At 42.7% G+C, this 15,130-nt stretch overlaps 2 protein-coding genes across 2 annotated transcripts; both read left to right on the top strand.

Moving 5' to 3' along the window:
* Positions 1-271: 271 nt before the first annotated feature.
* MYF6 (myogenic factor 6) lies at positions 272-2,600 on the top strand. Its single transcript, XM_072650423.1, has 3 exons — positions 272-1,233; positions 1,525-1,615; positions 1,934-2,600. The coding sequence occupies exons 1-3, from the start codon at positions 637-639 to the stop codon at positions 2,053-2,055; spliced, it is 810 nt and encodes a 269-aa protein (XP_072506524.1). The 5' UTR covers positions 272-636; the 3' UTR covers positions 2,056-2,600.
* Positions 2,601-11,432: 8,832 nt separating this feature from the next.
* Positions 11,433-14,702, top strand: MYF5 (myogenic factor 5). The gene is made up of 3 exons (XM_072650424.1): positions 11,433-12,059; positions 13,246-13,321; positions 13,904-14,702. The coding sequence occupies exons 1-3, from the start codon at positions 11,559-11,561 to the stop codon at positions 14,095-14,097; spliced, it is 771 nt and encodes a 256-aa protein (XP_072506525.1). The 5' UTR covers positions 11,433-11,558; the 3' UTR covers positions 14,098-14,702.
* Positions 14,703-15,130: the final 428 nt, after the last annotated feature.

Genomic DNA, 15,130 nt, shown 5'->3' on the forward strand with positions numbered 1-15,130 from the left:
GGAGAAGAAGCCCCCTTGGGTCAGTTTATAGCCACAGGAATAGAAAGAATACATTTATATTAAGCAGGTGGAAGTCAGCTCACCAATTTGTAAACCTGAGACAAGTCTCTAGTAGTTTAGAGCCACAGAGCTAGCATCTTCTTAAGGAGAAAGGAGGAATTAGAGGCCCAAGCGTTCTGAATCTATTTAGCTGGTCTATTTGGAGGGATGGCTAGTGCCTTTGAAATCTTTCCGCATAGGTCTATATTTAGAATCCAGGGGCGGCAGTTGGGGGGGTGGGGGGAGACTGGTGGCCAGCCTAAACCCTGGCTGCTCTCCCCTTGCCCTCTAAGCCGGTTGGCCCAATGGCACATCCGAGAGCTTGCTGGGCATTTTGACCTTTTCCCCACCCTGCACACAATCGGATGTCTCCTGGTTCTGGGAGTGGGTAGTAACCTGAGTTGTCTTTCTAAGGAGATGCTGTTCTAGGGGCAGCATAGGGGGTGGAGGGTGGGGGGTGGGGAGGACGGGGGAGGGATGGATACTAGCTGCAATCACATTGGGAGGGTGAGGCACCGCGACAGCTAAAAGTTGGATTGAGTTTCAGCCTCGGCTATATATAAAGCAGGGGGCAACTTATGTCACCGCACTAATTAGATGCCATCTGGGTGGTTCCTCCCGGGGTTGGGAACCCATCACCCAGCTCCCGAAGAGCCAGAGGCCAAAGAGGAGAGCATAATGATGGACCTTTTCGAAACGGGCTCCTATTTCTTCTACCTGGACGGAGAGAATGGAGCCCTGCAGCAGCTGGAGATGGCCGAGGGCTCCCCTCTGTACCCGGGCAGCGACGGCACCCTGTCCCCCTGCCAGGACCAAATGCCCCCCGAAGCCGGGAGCGATAGCAGCGGAGAGGAGCACGTTCTGGCGCCCCCGGGCCTGCAGCCCCCTCACTGCCCGGGCCAGTGCCTCATCTGGGCCTGTAAGACCTGCAAGAGGAAATCGGCCCCGACGGACCGGCGCAAGGCGGCCACGCTGCGAGAGAGGCGACGCCTGAAGAAAATCAACGAAGCCTTCGAGGCCCTCAAGCGCAGGACAGTGGCCAACCCCAACCAGAGGCTGCCCAAGGTGGAGATCCTGCGGAGCGCCATCACCTACATCGAGCGGCTGCAGGACCTTCTGCACCGTCTGGATCAGCAGGAGAAGATGCAGGAGCTGGGGGCAGAGCCCTTCAGCTACAGCCCTAAGCAAGCCAATGTAAGGGCACCCGGAGGCCAGAGACAAAAGTGCAGCTGCTTAAGCCCTTTCCCGTCTTCCCTCCCCGAAGCCCCCACCCGGTCCTTCTCCCTCCCATCGCCCTTCCTACTTAAGGACCCCTGGAAAGCACAGCTGGAGTTCTTGGCGAGTTAAGTGGCCTAGAGACACCCTAATCCCACCACTGCATCACTCTGCCCCCACCCCTACCCCGAGAAACAAGCCGCCCTCACACCCCCGTCCCATTCTGATTCTTAACCTAGCCTCGGTGATCTTTCTTGTGTTTGCTCCAAGCTCCCCAGTTCCGATTTCCTGAGCACCTGCAGCTCTGAATGGGAAAATGTTTCTGATCATTCCAGGGCCTTAGCCATAAATCCCAGAGAAGGTAAAGTACATGAAAGCAATATGCCCTTCCTCCCCCCCACCCAAGAAAAATCCAAACAGTTTAGAGTTTGAGCACTTTTAATTAAAACGTGTGTAAGGGGGTGGAGTGGTGGGAAGGTTTTTGGGGGGCGGGGGAAAGGGACAATAGGAGACTGAAGACGTGAAAACAGTATGACAGGGAGAAATGGGTCTTCTCCCTCAGTATCTCCAGCTTGGAATTCTTAGAAGTAGATAATATAGTTTGCAAAAGCTGTGGACTTTCATTTTCGGCATGTTTGGATTGTCTCTTCTAACGCTGCCTCTGCCTCCTTCCTTACAGTCGGAGGGCCCGTAATCGAGTCATCTGCCTCCAGTAGCCTCCGGTGTCTTTCTTCCATCGTGGACAGTATTTCCTCCGAAGACCCTAAACTTACAAGCGTGGAGGAGGTGGTGGAGAAATAAAGAACCACTTTGCTGGTGCTGGAGGAATCTTGCTTCCGCTGGAAGAATATTCCCTGCTCCACCCCCACCCCACCCCCATTCCTAACCTTTAGATTAAGTTACATTGCATTAATATTTAGGAAACCATGCCCAGGATCTTCTGAAAGGTGGAAACAAAGTGATATCTTCTCAGAAAAATGAAACCCCCAAACAGTTGCGTACATTCAGACGGAAAACCCTCTGCCTTTGATCTCCTGAATTTCCCTGCCATAGACCATCTTTTCACCTTTCTTTTTTAATTTATTAGATTGACTTTTATCATGATTACACCCCATGGTACCCCTCTCCAGAGAAGTTCATTCCTGTCTGAAACCAAGTGGGAAAATTGTGGTTTAATGTTAGTTTTATTTAATGTGTATTCCGTGGGTTTTTTGTAAATACTTTTAGTACTTTCTCTTTTTTATGTAAATGCAAGAAATGTATTTAAGATGGGGAATGCCATACTGTATATAAGTGGTTCAAAAATGCTAGTATTGTATAAATAAAAGGCCTTTCTATATTCTCCAAGCTTGTCGGGGTGACAGACAATTGTCAAGGGTATTTCAACTCTAATCAACAGATGCTTAGGTTTGAAAGTTTTCCTCTAGGTTGTACTCATGGGCAAATATAGAATAGAGAGGGGAGCTTTTACTTTTCTGGTTTAGAAAACGACCTTTCCACTCAATAATTTTACTTCAGGAAAAAAAAAAGTATTTGGTGGAGAGTGTGTGGAGGGAGTTCAGGGTGAAGAGTTGGTCCAGCTGCATACCCAGGTAGTTTTCTGAGAGTTTGTCTGGCTCGTCTGGATACCTGCCTCCCTCCTATCCATTTATTCCTTCTGCTTGCATGCCTAGGGCTCTGTTCCTCCTTCCTTCTTCTGTGCTCCAAATCCAAAGGGTAAATCTTTTGTATCTCATCCTACTCTCTCTCACCTCTTACCATTCTTTTTCCACCTCAGAGAAATTTTGCTTGCTAGGAATGGATAAAAACAGATGCTCACGTATCTGCACACTCTCCCTGACTGGAGCAGGAATTGTGTTGCCTTTTTTTAGCTCTGTGCATGCTACATAGCAATCAGGAAATAAATACTAACTGATAGAATGTTTGAGAAATTAAGAAGAGTCTGAGGGCATTACCTGATCCCACAGGCTCTGGGACTGCACCTCCCTCAATCAGCACTACTCGGAAGGTTAGGGGAACTAAGTGAAGACCCAGCATTTCTTGAACTAGACCAGACACTAGAAAGCTTGAGTGACTCCAAGGCCTAGTTAGCTTGAGTTTGTTTTTCCAGTAAGTAGGATAAAAGGAGAGGAATTTTGGTGTTGGAGCTGGGGGAGGGGAGCCCTCTTTGATGGGAGTACCCTCTGCCCTGGAGGAGGAAAGGGTTAAATGATTGAAAGTTGACTAAGAGGAATACGAAAACAACACATGAAGCCTCTTACCAGGCCCAATGGGAGGCTAGAAACCCCAGGAGTCGATCCCAAAGAGGTTTTCTTTACAACGTGTGCCAGCTTTGTTTATACTGTAATCTCAGGAAGGGGTGACCACCTAGAAACTGCACCGTGAAGAGGATTGAGGGTTAGGGGATTGTGTCATGGTGTCTTTCTTTGCAGTCTTGTTAAGAAGAGATCTCTATAGTTCTCTTCTTTTCTTGTGAGAACTCCCTCTCTCCTATGGCTCATCATCACAGAAAACCCTTAGATCACAAATAAATCTTCCTTTGTCTTTATCCCTGCTCCCAGCTTCCCCCTATCCCTAAGAGGTTTGTCATGTGTGTTGTATGTGGGGGTGAGGAGGTTGGGTTATTAAAACACATGTCCCCAGAGAGCAGCTTGAGTAAGGAGCATAGATTCTGTGGTAGAAGGGACCTCAGAGGTCATTACAAACTCCTTATTTTGAAGATGAGAAAACTGATGCCCCAGAACTTTAAACAACTTAACCACACAGGTAGTAACCATCAGACATGTGGTTTGAACCTAAAGTTATGGCTCTCAAGCCTGAACCATGCCTACTCAGTAGACAATAAGTACCTCAGCTCTATGCTTTCCGAAATTCGGGTGTTAAAATCCTAAAATCTCACTCTTCTATATTCATCAGTTTAGCTCCATCTGTCATCACCCTTGACTCATTTTAACAGAAAATGTGTTGTCATACTCGTTTGAAGAAAGAATATTTTGCACCTCTTCTCCAAAGGTTTCTACACTCCTGACGTCTTAGAATGGTAGAACAGTAAGTGACCTCAGAGATATTATATCATCCTACAGGCTCATTTAACAGAGAAGGAAATTGAGTCTCAAAAATGAAGTGACTTGGACAAGGCAGTAGACTAGAAAGTGGGAGAGTGGAAACTGCAACCCCAAAATTTTGACTGTCAATCCAAGGCCCTTTCCATCATACCAGGCTCACATAAAAAGTTAGAAGGCATTCTTTCAAGGCCACACATCCATCACCTCCCCCTCCACCCCCATCCCACAAAGAAAAACTCAAATGACAGCTCTGCGTACTAGCTTATTTATTTATTTTTTTTATTTTGCTGAGGTTTGTTTCCAGAAGATATTTTATCTGAGTGCCAAGTTTGTGACTTGTAAAAGAGAGCAGAAAATAACCTCAAGCTAAGAAAGATTCTATCTCTAATGCAGCAAATCAGAAAGGAGTGTAATATGCAGTAGGTGTGTGTGTGTGTGTATACTGTGCCTGTGCATATTATATTTTTTCTATTAGTGGAATGTATGCATATATATCAGTGTACATGCATGTTTAGGATGAACTGTCTTAGCAAAAGAAGCCATTTCATGAATTTAATTAATTTACAAATTAATATAAATTAGTAAATATATTAATCGTAGCTGCTGAAGGTATGTGTGTGTGCATGTGTGTGTGTTAGATTCATGCTTTGGTCAGGCTACTAATGTCTCAGTAGGGTTACTACTTAAATTCATGGGCTCGACTTGTCGTTGTATTTTATTCCTTCTTCACATATCAAATTTATCCAGTCTCCAGCAGTAGGGTAACCTGAGAAATTGTTTGGAGTAAAGTTTGCCTATAGAAGTTCTTCATTAAATAAAGCAAATATTTTCCAAATGCTCCCTATGACCTCCAATCCTGTAGCTGACATGTAAGGCTTTCCAGTGCAAACCCTCAGTGTGTTTGCAATTAAAATGTTTTTGTTTGATATTAATAATGATAATCTTTACCAAGTCCGAATCCAAAGCAAACAGGTTTCTGGGAACTCCAATCAGGAGGTAATAACTCAGGAAAGATAAGTGGTTTGTGATTTAATTGTAACCTAACCTCTTTCTGAAGGTAGATTAGCTTCAAAGTTATCAAGTTTAGAATAGGATCAGGACTTTTTTTATCCACGGATATTACCAGGAAAGAGAGAGTCTCTTTAAAATGACAGTTTCCTAAACTACTAACTCTGCTCAAGTCACCTGAATCATAGGACTTCAAACCTGAACACCTTGGGCATCTGCTGAGATTCCAGGTTATTCTTGGCCCCACACATAAGGTCATCAATTTAAAGCAAGAAAGGATACTAAAGGTCACTTCATGCAACTTTCTCAATTTATAAAGAGGTAACTGAGATTCAAAACGAGTTGATTTGCTTAAAGTTAATGAAATAGAAAGTATCTACAGCATGATTCAAACCCAGGTGCTGCAATCTCAAATTCTCCAAGGCACCACAATAAGTGGGAGGTCAAGAATAGGTTTGAAGGAGGGTAGAAGTGAGAAATACACAGTTCCATCTAGAACTTTGGATTTTGAAAAATGTCTTCTGTCTTTATTATAGCTTTTGTCTTTATTAATGCAATCTGAGTTGCATTTCTTTCATTTAGTTTGTTGGTAGGTAATAATATATCCCCAAAGGCCAAGGCTATTAAAAGCATCTCACTTCACCATTCTGTACCATCACTCTATTCCCTGGTCTTTTAACTCACAGGAAATGGGGAGTGTGGGGGAGGGGAGAGAGAGAGAGATAGAGAAAGAGAGGGAGAGAGAGAGAGAGAGAGAGAGAGAGAGAGAGAGAGAGAGAGAGAGAGAGAGAGAGAGAGAGAGAGAGAGAGACAGAGCTACAGAGACAGAGATCTAGTCAGTCTCTTTTCACCCTGAAAAGCTAGTTCTGGATCTTAGAGAAATCTGCCTGCTCGTTTTCAGACTCAGCAACCAGAACTGAGCAGCAGAGCCATGTGCTACAACAAGCTGTGGCTGTAGGGACCATCCTTCTCCCTGGTCTCAAGTCCGAATCCCTTTGATCTCTCCTGGGAGTCCCCGTATCCAAGCAGAGGCCAATGTCTTCTTCAGCTGTCTTCCCCACAAATTCTTCCAGCAGCTCTGTCAGGTACTAATGTGTTTACTTAGGTGTGCCTGGTTCCCAGAGCTGAAAGTAGCCAAAAGTTTAGCACATTACAAAAATCCCTTTTAATAAGAATGAAAGTGATTAAGAATTCCCCTTCCCTGAAACTGATTAATAATCCTCCTTTCCCTCTGTCTCTGAGGGGGTTCTGGAAAAGAAGACAGAGTAGAAGTCCTTGAAATTGTCTTCTCCTCTTGATATTTGACTTCTTAAGAAAAACCTTGGTGACTTCTCAGAGGTCTGAAATTCTGGTGAACATCACCTCCCCAAAGTCATTTACGTCCATACCTCTGCAGTGAGAGGACCATAAATCCATGTGGTTTTAACTGTAATAATCTCTATTAGTAAAAGTTGTGAGGGTGATTTAAAAGTGTCCTTAAAAATCAAGGAACCTCTTAGAATGACTCATTTTTGTTTGCAGAGTCTTACCTCCCTGACACAAATTACTAGAACTGTATAGAAAGCAAATTACTTTTTTTAAAACAGTGCAAGCAACTTCATTTATTAAAAGCAACAATAAAAAGTAAATGAACTGGTCAGAGCAATTCAAAGTATACAATTGCTTGTGGTATATGCTTTGGTGGTCCTGTACTTCGTAAATTCAATTACATTTGATAAAGCATTTATTAAGTGCCTATTGTGTGCAAGGTATTTATTACTCCTTCCCTTGTCAAAAATAAGGAATTGTAATCTAGTTGATTTTTTTTTTCTGCAGATATAGGGTACATACTTTGCAGAAATCCAGAATTGGGCTATCTATCTACCCATCTATCTATCTATCTATCTATCTATCTATCTATCTATCTATCTATCTCTCATCTGTCTACAAACACATATACCTATATACATATATGCCTATATGTATATATGTGTTCAGATATGTGTATCTACATACATACATATACATTGATATCTCAATACTTTTTATTCTACATAATTTTTGTTTCCAAATATATCCTTCCTTCTTTCCTCCTCCAGAGAGCCATCACTTTTAATAAAGAACTAAAAAGTCAGGAAGATAAAAACAATCACTTCAGCAGAACTAACCGGCATTTTAGGTTCCTTGACCCTCGTTCCTCACCTCTGCAAAGGAGGACAAAGGAGGAGAGGTGCACTGCAACATTTTTTCTTTACACCCCAGAAGTGTTCTTGATCCTTAGAAAAGAATTCAGCTAGTCAGAAAAATTCCGCAAGGTAGAGTTTGTTTACTTTGACGCAAATGATAAAACCTCTCTCAGAAGGGGCAGGGATCAGGGCTGGAAATCAATTCAATCCTGCCCAATTTAAATTAAGTAAGTATTTTATGAAACTCCTCTATGTGCGAGGCACAGATTATAAAACCGCATGTAACACGTCCCCCAAGTTCCCTGAAACGTTCTTTTGCCCACCCCCACAGTCTCTCCTTCCTCTGCTTTCGGGTCTCCCCTAAAGAAAGAGCAGCCAAACCCCGCTAGAATCCCAGAGCCTTTGAAACCCTGGCCTCTTTCGTTCTTTGAAGATTTCCTCCTATTTTCTGATCTCTTTCTCTCCTCGCCTCTGAGGACGGCTTAAAAGTTGTGTCTAGCTCGTTCTGGTGCCCTGGCATCCTATTTTCAGCACCTCAGTCCCCAGAGTCCAGCGGTTTCGGTCTCCCCCCTCGCAAGTCCCATTAAGCAACCCGGGGCTCTGAGGTTTTGGGTACTTCTGCTGTTCCACTCGCCTTCTGCACTTTGCAAATGTGTTTTGAGATCACTTTACCAAAGAGAATTGTAACCTCGGAGGGCTTCTCCTAATGACAGAGCCTCGTGAGTGACAGCATCCTTCCCGGCACAACCTTGGCAGATGGAGAAGGGGGATAAGAAAAAGGTTGTCTGCAGTAGCCCGTTTGGGGTAGGGTAAAAGGAGCAGGGGCAGGAAGAGCAGATATACGTCACCCATGGCCGAGGACCCTCACCGGGACACGTCTGTGGGAATATGAGGGAAAATTTCCGCTTAAAGGGAGCGAAAGAATACCCAAGGCTTAAGAAAGAAGTTGCATTTTGGCCTGCGAGCACGAGTACCTGAAGGAAAGGAATCCAGGGAAAGGTGAATCAGAAGCATCCCAACCACTAACCACCTCTTTCTTAACCCCTCCCCCACCCCCAGCTACCACATTAAAGATCAAGTTTGTTTGTGACCGGAACACAAACCCGTAAACAGCTTTATTTTAGCACTTGTCCAGTGTACTCAGGCAACGTCTCTGGGATCCACCATCCAGTAAAGGTAGTCAGATTACTGCTGACCAAAAACCACGGGCTCCTTGGCAAATACTCCAACCCACTTAAAATCAACAAGGATTTGTTAAGCACCTATTTGCACTGTGACCCAGCCTAGAGAACTGACCTCGGAGTCGGCAAGGTTTGGATTCAAGTCTCATCTATGAATCTTACTAACTTCCGAGAGCTTGGACAAACCACTTAAGCCCTCGCTGATTTAGGCAACTCCCAAGACTTCAAGTATAGAACCTGTATGATATACAGCATGTATGTGATATAAAGTTCTTAATCCGGGGTTCCCTGTTGTTGTTCTTTTAAAATAACTGTTTCAAATCCCAAACAAAATCTTCAGCACTAGCTAAAATCCCAACTTCTACAGAAAGTCATTGCTTCCTTCTAATATCAATGATCACATCTATGTTTTCTTTGTACATAGTTGTTCATGTGGACAATTAGACTGAGTTCTTTGAGAGCAAGGACTGAGCTTTTTTTTTTCTTTTTTCTTTTTGCTTTTCTTTTTATCTCTAGCATCTAGCATATAGAGGACCATCATTAAACACTTGTTAATTTTCCGTGAAAATGTTTCCTTTGTAAACCTATATATTCTAATGAATTCACTTAAAAATGTTCTGAGAAAGGATCCATAGACTTCCCAGACTGCCAAAGGGGTAGAAACACAACCAAAAAAAGTTAAAAATCTCTGGAGAGAGTTCTCTCTGTCACAGACATCATAGATTCAATCTCTTATCCTATTATATGACTAAAATACCAGGCTGGAGTGGAAGAGAGGGTGTCTAAAAAGACAAAGGGGAGCCTCCTTCTGAGATGGGGAACAGTAGGGAGTTGAATACTGTGCTTCAAAGATGACAGAGGCCATTTTAATGTTTCCAGCTACTTGGCCAAGGATTGCTACCATTCAAAGTCTTGATTCCTTTCTCCCCTGTAACTTTATTCCTTTATCAGGTTTATGCTCTTAATACAGGATTCATTTCAAAGGCTCTGGTCCTGTTTATAGCCCTAAATAAACTGCAGATGTACTCCCAACTGGCCTGGCAATTAAGAACTCTTTGGGGTGAGCACTGTGGGCTTGTGCAAAATTTTTAAGAGAAACTCTCCCTAGGAAGGGTGGGACATTTAGGATTTAAGACAGCAAAGAGCTCTGTATTGCCATTCTCCTTTCTCTGTAGCATTTCCCTCGGCCCAGAAATAGTCTCCTTTGCCTCAGTGAACCCTGATGAAAACAATACCCTTCTGGCCCTTACTCACACAAGATCTTCAAGCCAAGACCCCTAAAGGAAAAGCAGTTATAGAAAATAAACAGAGCAAAGCAAAACAAAACAACCCCACCCACCAAGGCCCCCAGAAAAAAAGCGTTAGGGAAGCTAAAGCACTTACTGGACAGGCTGGCAGCATGGTTTAAAGCAAGGTTGCTTCCTCTAGGAGCCGGTATGTAGTCCTAGCAGAGGGATACCCCAGAGTAGAATCTAGCAACTAGATAATGACATATGGGCATGTGCCTTGAGTAACCCATTTTCCTAAAATTCAAAACACACAAACACAAGTTATCTGAATGTGGTCAAAGGGCTGGTTCTTGAGGCTCTGGTAAGCGTCTGTTAATGGTTTCATTACCACTTTAATTACCATCCCCTTCCTCCACCCCCCACCACCACCTCCCCACCCAGGGTTACAATGATCTAGCTCCAAGCTTTCTGGAAGGCTTTTGTCACCGGTTTGTGTGAAGTTACTTAGGGATTGTGGGGTTAGAAATTTTACACTAGCAGGAGGGATTGTGGCTCTGGCAGCTGGGACGCATCTGTAACGGTGTAAGTTTGCTTGAAAGCAGAAAATGAGCAAACCCCAAGTCTTGCTTCTCTGTTATGTCTGTGGAAACATGAGGGTCAGAACTAGAGACCAAGAAAAGTTACAAGGATTAGCTTAGAATATAATTTTCTCTTTCAATCTTCCTTTCCTTCCTTTCTCTTTTCTTTGTGTCTTCTATTTTCTGAGGTTTGTTGAAGTCCCTTAATTTCAAAAGCTAAAGACATTTTTGATAAGTCCTAACTCATTTACGTGGTTGTTCTCCTTTCCACCATCTCATTTAAGATGAGCAGTGATATGCATTTAAGAAGGGCCTGATTTGTTGAAAAAAAAATCTTCATTTAAAACAGCTACTTTAAAAATGACTTTATCCAAGTCCTGCTCAGAAGAATTTTCAACCTAGCCCATCAAAAGATGAGTTCAATGCATTTTCAAGTTTATGAAACTCATGTATTCTGCACACTTGTCTGAAGAATCACTGATGTAAAGTTATTGGAAAGGAGAAATAATTGATTCAGTAGTAGTGTTCTCTCCTCATCCTTACAACTTCGAATTTTTCCGTTTCTCCTCAAGAGACTATTTGTCCCAAGTCTAGTTTGTTTCAAAGGGGAAAACATTGACGAAAGGGGGAAATTCCATAAAGTTTAATTTTTGGTTGTTGCTAGGATCACATTTAGAAATAATCTTCTGGTTTGGTTAAATTGTGAGTGAAAGTGAGAGGGGAAGGGGGAGAAGGTGGGTGGGTGGGGAAACCAGGCCCCATTAAAAAGAAATGCAGTAAAATCATTAACTAGTCAAAAGGAGCCGTAAACAGCAAATTGTCTCCTGGGGAAAGTAGGTTTGCCCAGACAGCCCCCAGTAGGGGTTGTGGTGGGATATGCTAATAATGAGTAGCCACTGTGGACCAGCCTCCCTCTCCATGAATATATAAAGAGGCCATGCCTCTGAGTTAAGGACACTAGCCTCTCCCCTCTCTAATTGCTGAGGAAATTGACCAAGTGGAACGCCAGGGTAACTTTCGCTGGAGTCTCCCTCTCTGCGGTCCAGGTGCAACATCCCTCCCTCTCTCTTCTGGCAGAATGGAAATGATGGAGAGCTGCCAATTCTCCCCATCCGAATTTTTCTACGACAGCTCCTGCATCCCTTCTCCAGAGGGGGACTTTGGAGACGAATTTGAGCCCAGAATGACCTCTTTCGGAGCCCACAAAGCAGACCTCCAAGGCTCAGATGAAGAGGAGCATGTAAGAGCCCCGACAGGTCATCACCAAGCAGGCCATTGCCTCATGTGGGCTTGCAAAGCCTGCAAGAGGAAGTCCACCACCATGGACAGGCGGAAGGCAGCCACCATGAGGGAAAGGCGGAGGCTGAAGAAGGTGAACCAGGCTTTTGAGACACTTAAGAGGTGTACCACAGCCAATCCTAACCAGAGACTCCCCAAAGTGGAGATCCTCAGGAATGCCATCAGATACATTGAGAGTCTCCAAGAACTGCTGAGGGAACAGGTCGAAAACTACTATACCCTCCCGGGACAGAGCTGTTCTGAACCCACCAGCCCCACCTCCAACTGCTCCGATGGGATGGTAAGAAGTCCATACATAGATGATTGCCTTCTTTATTATTACTGTTACTGTTCAACATAAATGAAAAATGCTAGAAGCATTAGGTAGCTTGATTTATTGTTTAGCTCAAGATTCTCTAGGGGTGGCTTTTAATATTGTAACATGCTGAATGGATGCAGATTTATAAAGATTACATGGTCCTGTTTTAGGAAAGCATCCAGCCTGGTGTAAACACTACTAGGCTGACACTCAGAAAATCTGGTTCTTAGATGTCGCGCATCTCTATGTGATCTTAAGCTCTCTATGGGCCCCAGTATTTGCTCATCTGCAAAATGAGGAGGGTTGACCTAGATGATCTCTAAGGATCCTTCCAACTCTGACCCTGGGAGTCAGCTCTTAGAGTATGCTACTGCCACATAATTGACACAACCTCGTTTGTATTTCTGAGGCAGTGGAGGGCTCTTCATTCAGCAAGGTGCTCCCTGCTAAGTTTGCTGCCAGGGAGAAAGATCACAAAGTGATCTTTGGGAGGAAACAATGAAGTTTTCTCCATTATGGTCCATTTTCAAAAATGTAATTTAAGTCTGTTTGCCACACACAGAGAACTAGGGGGCAATCTCTGAAGCCTCCATTGCCCGTGTTTTTAATAACTTAATGAAGAAATGGGGAAAAAAAAAAAAACACCTGCTCAAGCCATAACCCCTCCCCTGAGGAAGCCTGGCTCTGAGAAGTTGTTGATGCATTCTTTTCTGAGAGCGTTTGCTTCATCTGTGCCAGGTTTTAATGTGTTGTTGCCCTGGGAAAGTGTTCTTCCACTATATTAGGGTAGCTTCCTCCTACTTCCATCCATTCTTTTTGGATAAACCAATGAATTTTGAAATCTCATCTCATCTCATTTCACCTCATCTCATCTCATTCCTATTCTCTCTTTCTGGCTCCATGTCTCTGACTGTCTCTGTATCTCTCTGCCTCTCTCTCCTCCTGTTTTTCTTTTCTTTCTTCTTTCTCTTTCCCTTTTCTTTTTCCTCTCTTTTGTTCTTTTCCTTCTCTACCTCCATGTCCTAGCAATTTCACTAGGGCTCTCCATTTCAAAAATAAAATTGAAGGGGTTCCAAAGAGACTGCTGAAGTTATCTGACCCCTTGTTCAGAGTTCCAGTTTGTCAGACACTACAACCCACTTTTTCTTTTGTCTTTTGCTTTCCTTAGGCTGAATGCAACAGCCCCGTGTGGTCCAGAAGAAACAGCAGTTTTGACAGTGTCTACTGCCCTGATGTGACAAATGGTAAGTTAGACTAATGGCCATAGAAGAACTTCAGACCTAGTCAACTGAACTGCTTATTTTAGAGGAAGGGTTCTTAACCTTCGTTGGATCCCTTTGGCAGTCTGGTGAAACCTATGGATTTCTTCTTAGTATTATGATTTCCATTGCATAAAATAAAATACACAAGATGACAGAGAAAACAAAATATATCAAAATAGAGTTTAAAGAACCCTGCTCTAAGCAAAACAAAGCTTTTTCAGGTGTGACTTCTTTTAGTTTTTATTGGGTAAGTGATGAGTTGGTGATACTGTGAGCCAAAAACAAGTAAACAAACAAGCAAGCAACAAAACAAACAAAACTCTCAACCAAACAGCAACAAAAACCCTGTTCCCAGTCCCTGCGAACTACCCTCATCCTCCGCCATCAAAGACATGAACTTTAGCCTGCATCACCAAGATATTTGCTTCCAATTTCTGCTTCTCTTTTTCTATGGCCACCTGACTTTTGAGTGTAGGAGGATGGGATCCAGAGAGAGGGGGAGGGCAGAGTAGCAAATCTTTCTACCCATGTCTAATTCATAATGTATTTCTCTCCCATCCTCAGTTTCTTCTACCGACAAAAATTCCACATTATCCAGTTTGGACTGCTTATCCAGCATAGTGGATCGGATCTCATCCTCTGACCAACCTATGTTGGCTCTGCAGGACCCTGCTTCTCTCTCTCCAATTGCCAGTACTGATTCTCAGCCAGAAACACCAGGGGCCCCTAATTCCAGGCTCATCTATCATGTGCTATGAACTCTGAGACTTGAGATTAATTCTACCCACTGATTTTACCTCCAAGTACAGAATAAACAGGAAAGCCTGTTAGACCATGAAGCAGGAGGCTGTGCAAAGTTCCAAGCTAAGACACTCTGTATATAAATATTTCACATTAGTTGTATATTTGTGAATACTATTTTGCCACTTTATAAGAAAATGTATTTAACTAAAAGTCACCATCACATGAATGCTTTGTTACTTTTGATATATATTTTTAATGTTATTATTCATGACAACAGGTTATTGGGAGGGGTAACTTGCAGAAGTACTTAAGTTATATTTTCATAGATGTTGCTTATCAGAAACATTCTTTCATGGTTATTAAAACTGCATTTTATACTTTCAAAGATGGGTGGGATCAGTTACAGGAGACTTTAACCATAATTCAATTTTGTTTGCTCTTAAAGTCAGTTTTATTAAACAACAAAAAAAAAATACTGCCTAATAGTATATATTTTACTCTTTTTATATGCAAAATGCATCTTTCTAATGTAAGAATAAATCAGTATTTTTGTGGATATTTTCAAGATATGAGAAACTTTGGAAGTGCCACTATAAATAAAGATGTCTACTCGCAGAAATATGTTGGTCTGATTCTTTGAAAGAACGTGACAATATCCAGAAATTGTACAAAGTTCTTAATACTGTGCTTATACAATAGCAAAACATTGGAATATTAGACTGATGCACCTTTTTGGCATCTTGAGGACTCTAAGTTCTATTTACTTCCCAATGTTAAATGCTAATGTGAAACCAGTTAGGTCTTTTATAGCTAAAGAATACCCTTTCTCTAACTTGACATTTCATATGTAAGGGTAATTATGCCATGGAAATGGAGATCTGCAGGTGATTTCACAGTAATGGTATCTAAATGGACACTCAGAATTTATAGAATTCTGTTGTTTACTAAAGGTAGTTAAAACATAAATTAGATGTTTTTTTGCAAGAGATACATGTCAGTGAAGGACCTGGGGATAGTGTCATATGATGATAGATTATTTGAAGGGAT

The sequence above is a fragment of the Notamacropus eugenii genome, chromosome 3 (genome assembly GCF_028372415.1).
Source record: "Notamacropus eugenii isolate mMacEug1 chromosome 3, mMacEug1.pri_v2, whole genome shotgun sequence".
NCBI classification, from domain to species: Eukaryota; Metazoa; Chordata; class Mammalia; order Diprotodontia; family Macropodidae; genus Notamacropus; species Notamacropus eugenii.

What these genes read in the sequence shown, in the direction of transcription:
- MYF5 (XM_072650424.1), top strand. Translation starts at nt 11,559, where the DNA reads ATGGAAATGATGGAGAGCTGCCAATTCTCCCCATCCGAATTTTTCTAC. An exon ending in CCAACTGCTCCGATGGGATG is followed by an intron (nt 12,060 to 13,245) that starts GTAAGAAGTCCA and finishes TGCTTTCCTTAG; the next exon opens with GCTGAATGCAACAGCCCCGT. An exon ending in CTGCCCTGATGTGACAAATG is followed by an intron (nt 13,322 to 13,903) that starts GTAAGTTAGACT and finishes TCCCATCCTCAG; the next exon opens with TTTCTTCTACCGACAAAAAT.
- MYF6 (XM_072650423.1), top strand. Translation starts at nt 637, where the DNA reads ATGCCATCTGGGTGGTTCCTCCCGGGGTTGGGAACCCATCACCCAGCT. An exon ending in ACAGCCCTAAGCAAGCCAAT is followed by an intron (nt 1,234 to 1,524) that starts GTAAGGGCACCC and finishes GTTTGCTCCAAG; the next exon opens with CTCCCCAGTTCCGATTTCCT. An exon ending in AGCCATAAATCCCAGAGAAG is followed by an intron (nt 1,616 to 1,933) that starts GTAAAGTACATG and finishes CCTTCCTTACAG; the next exon opens with TCGGAGGGCCCGTAATCGAG.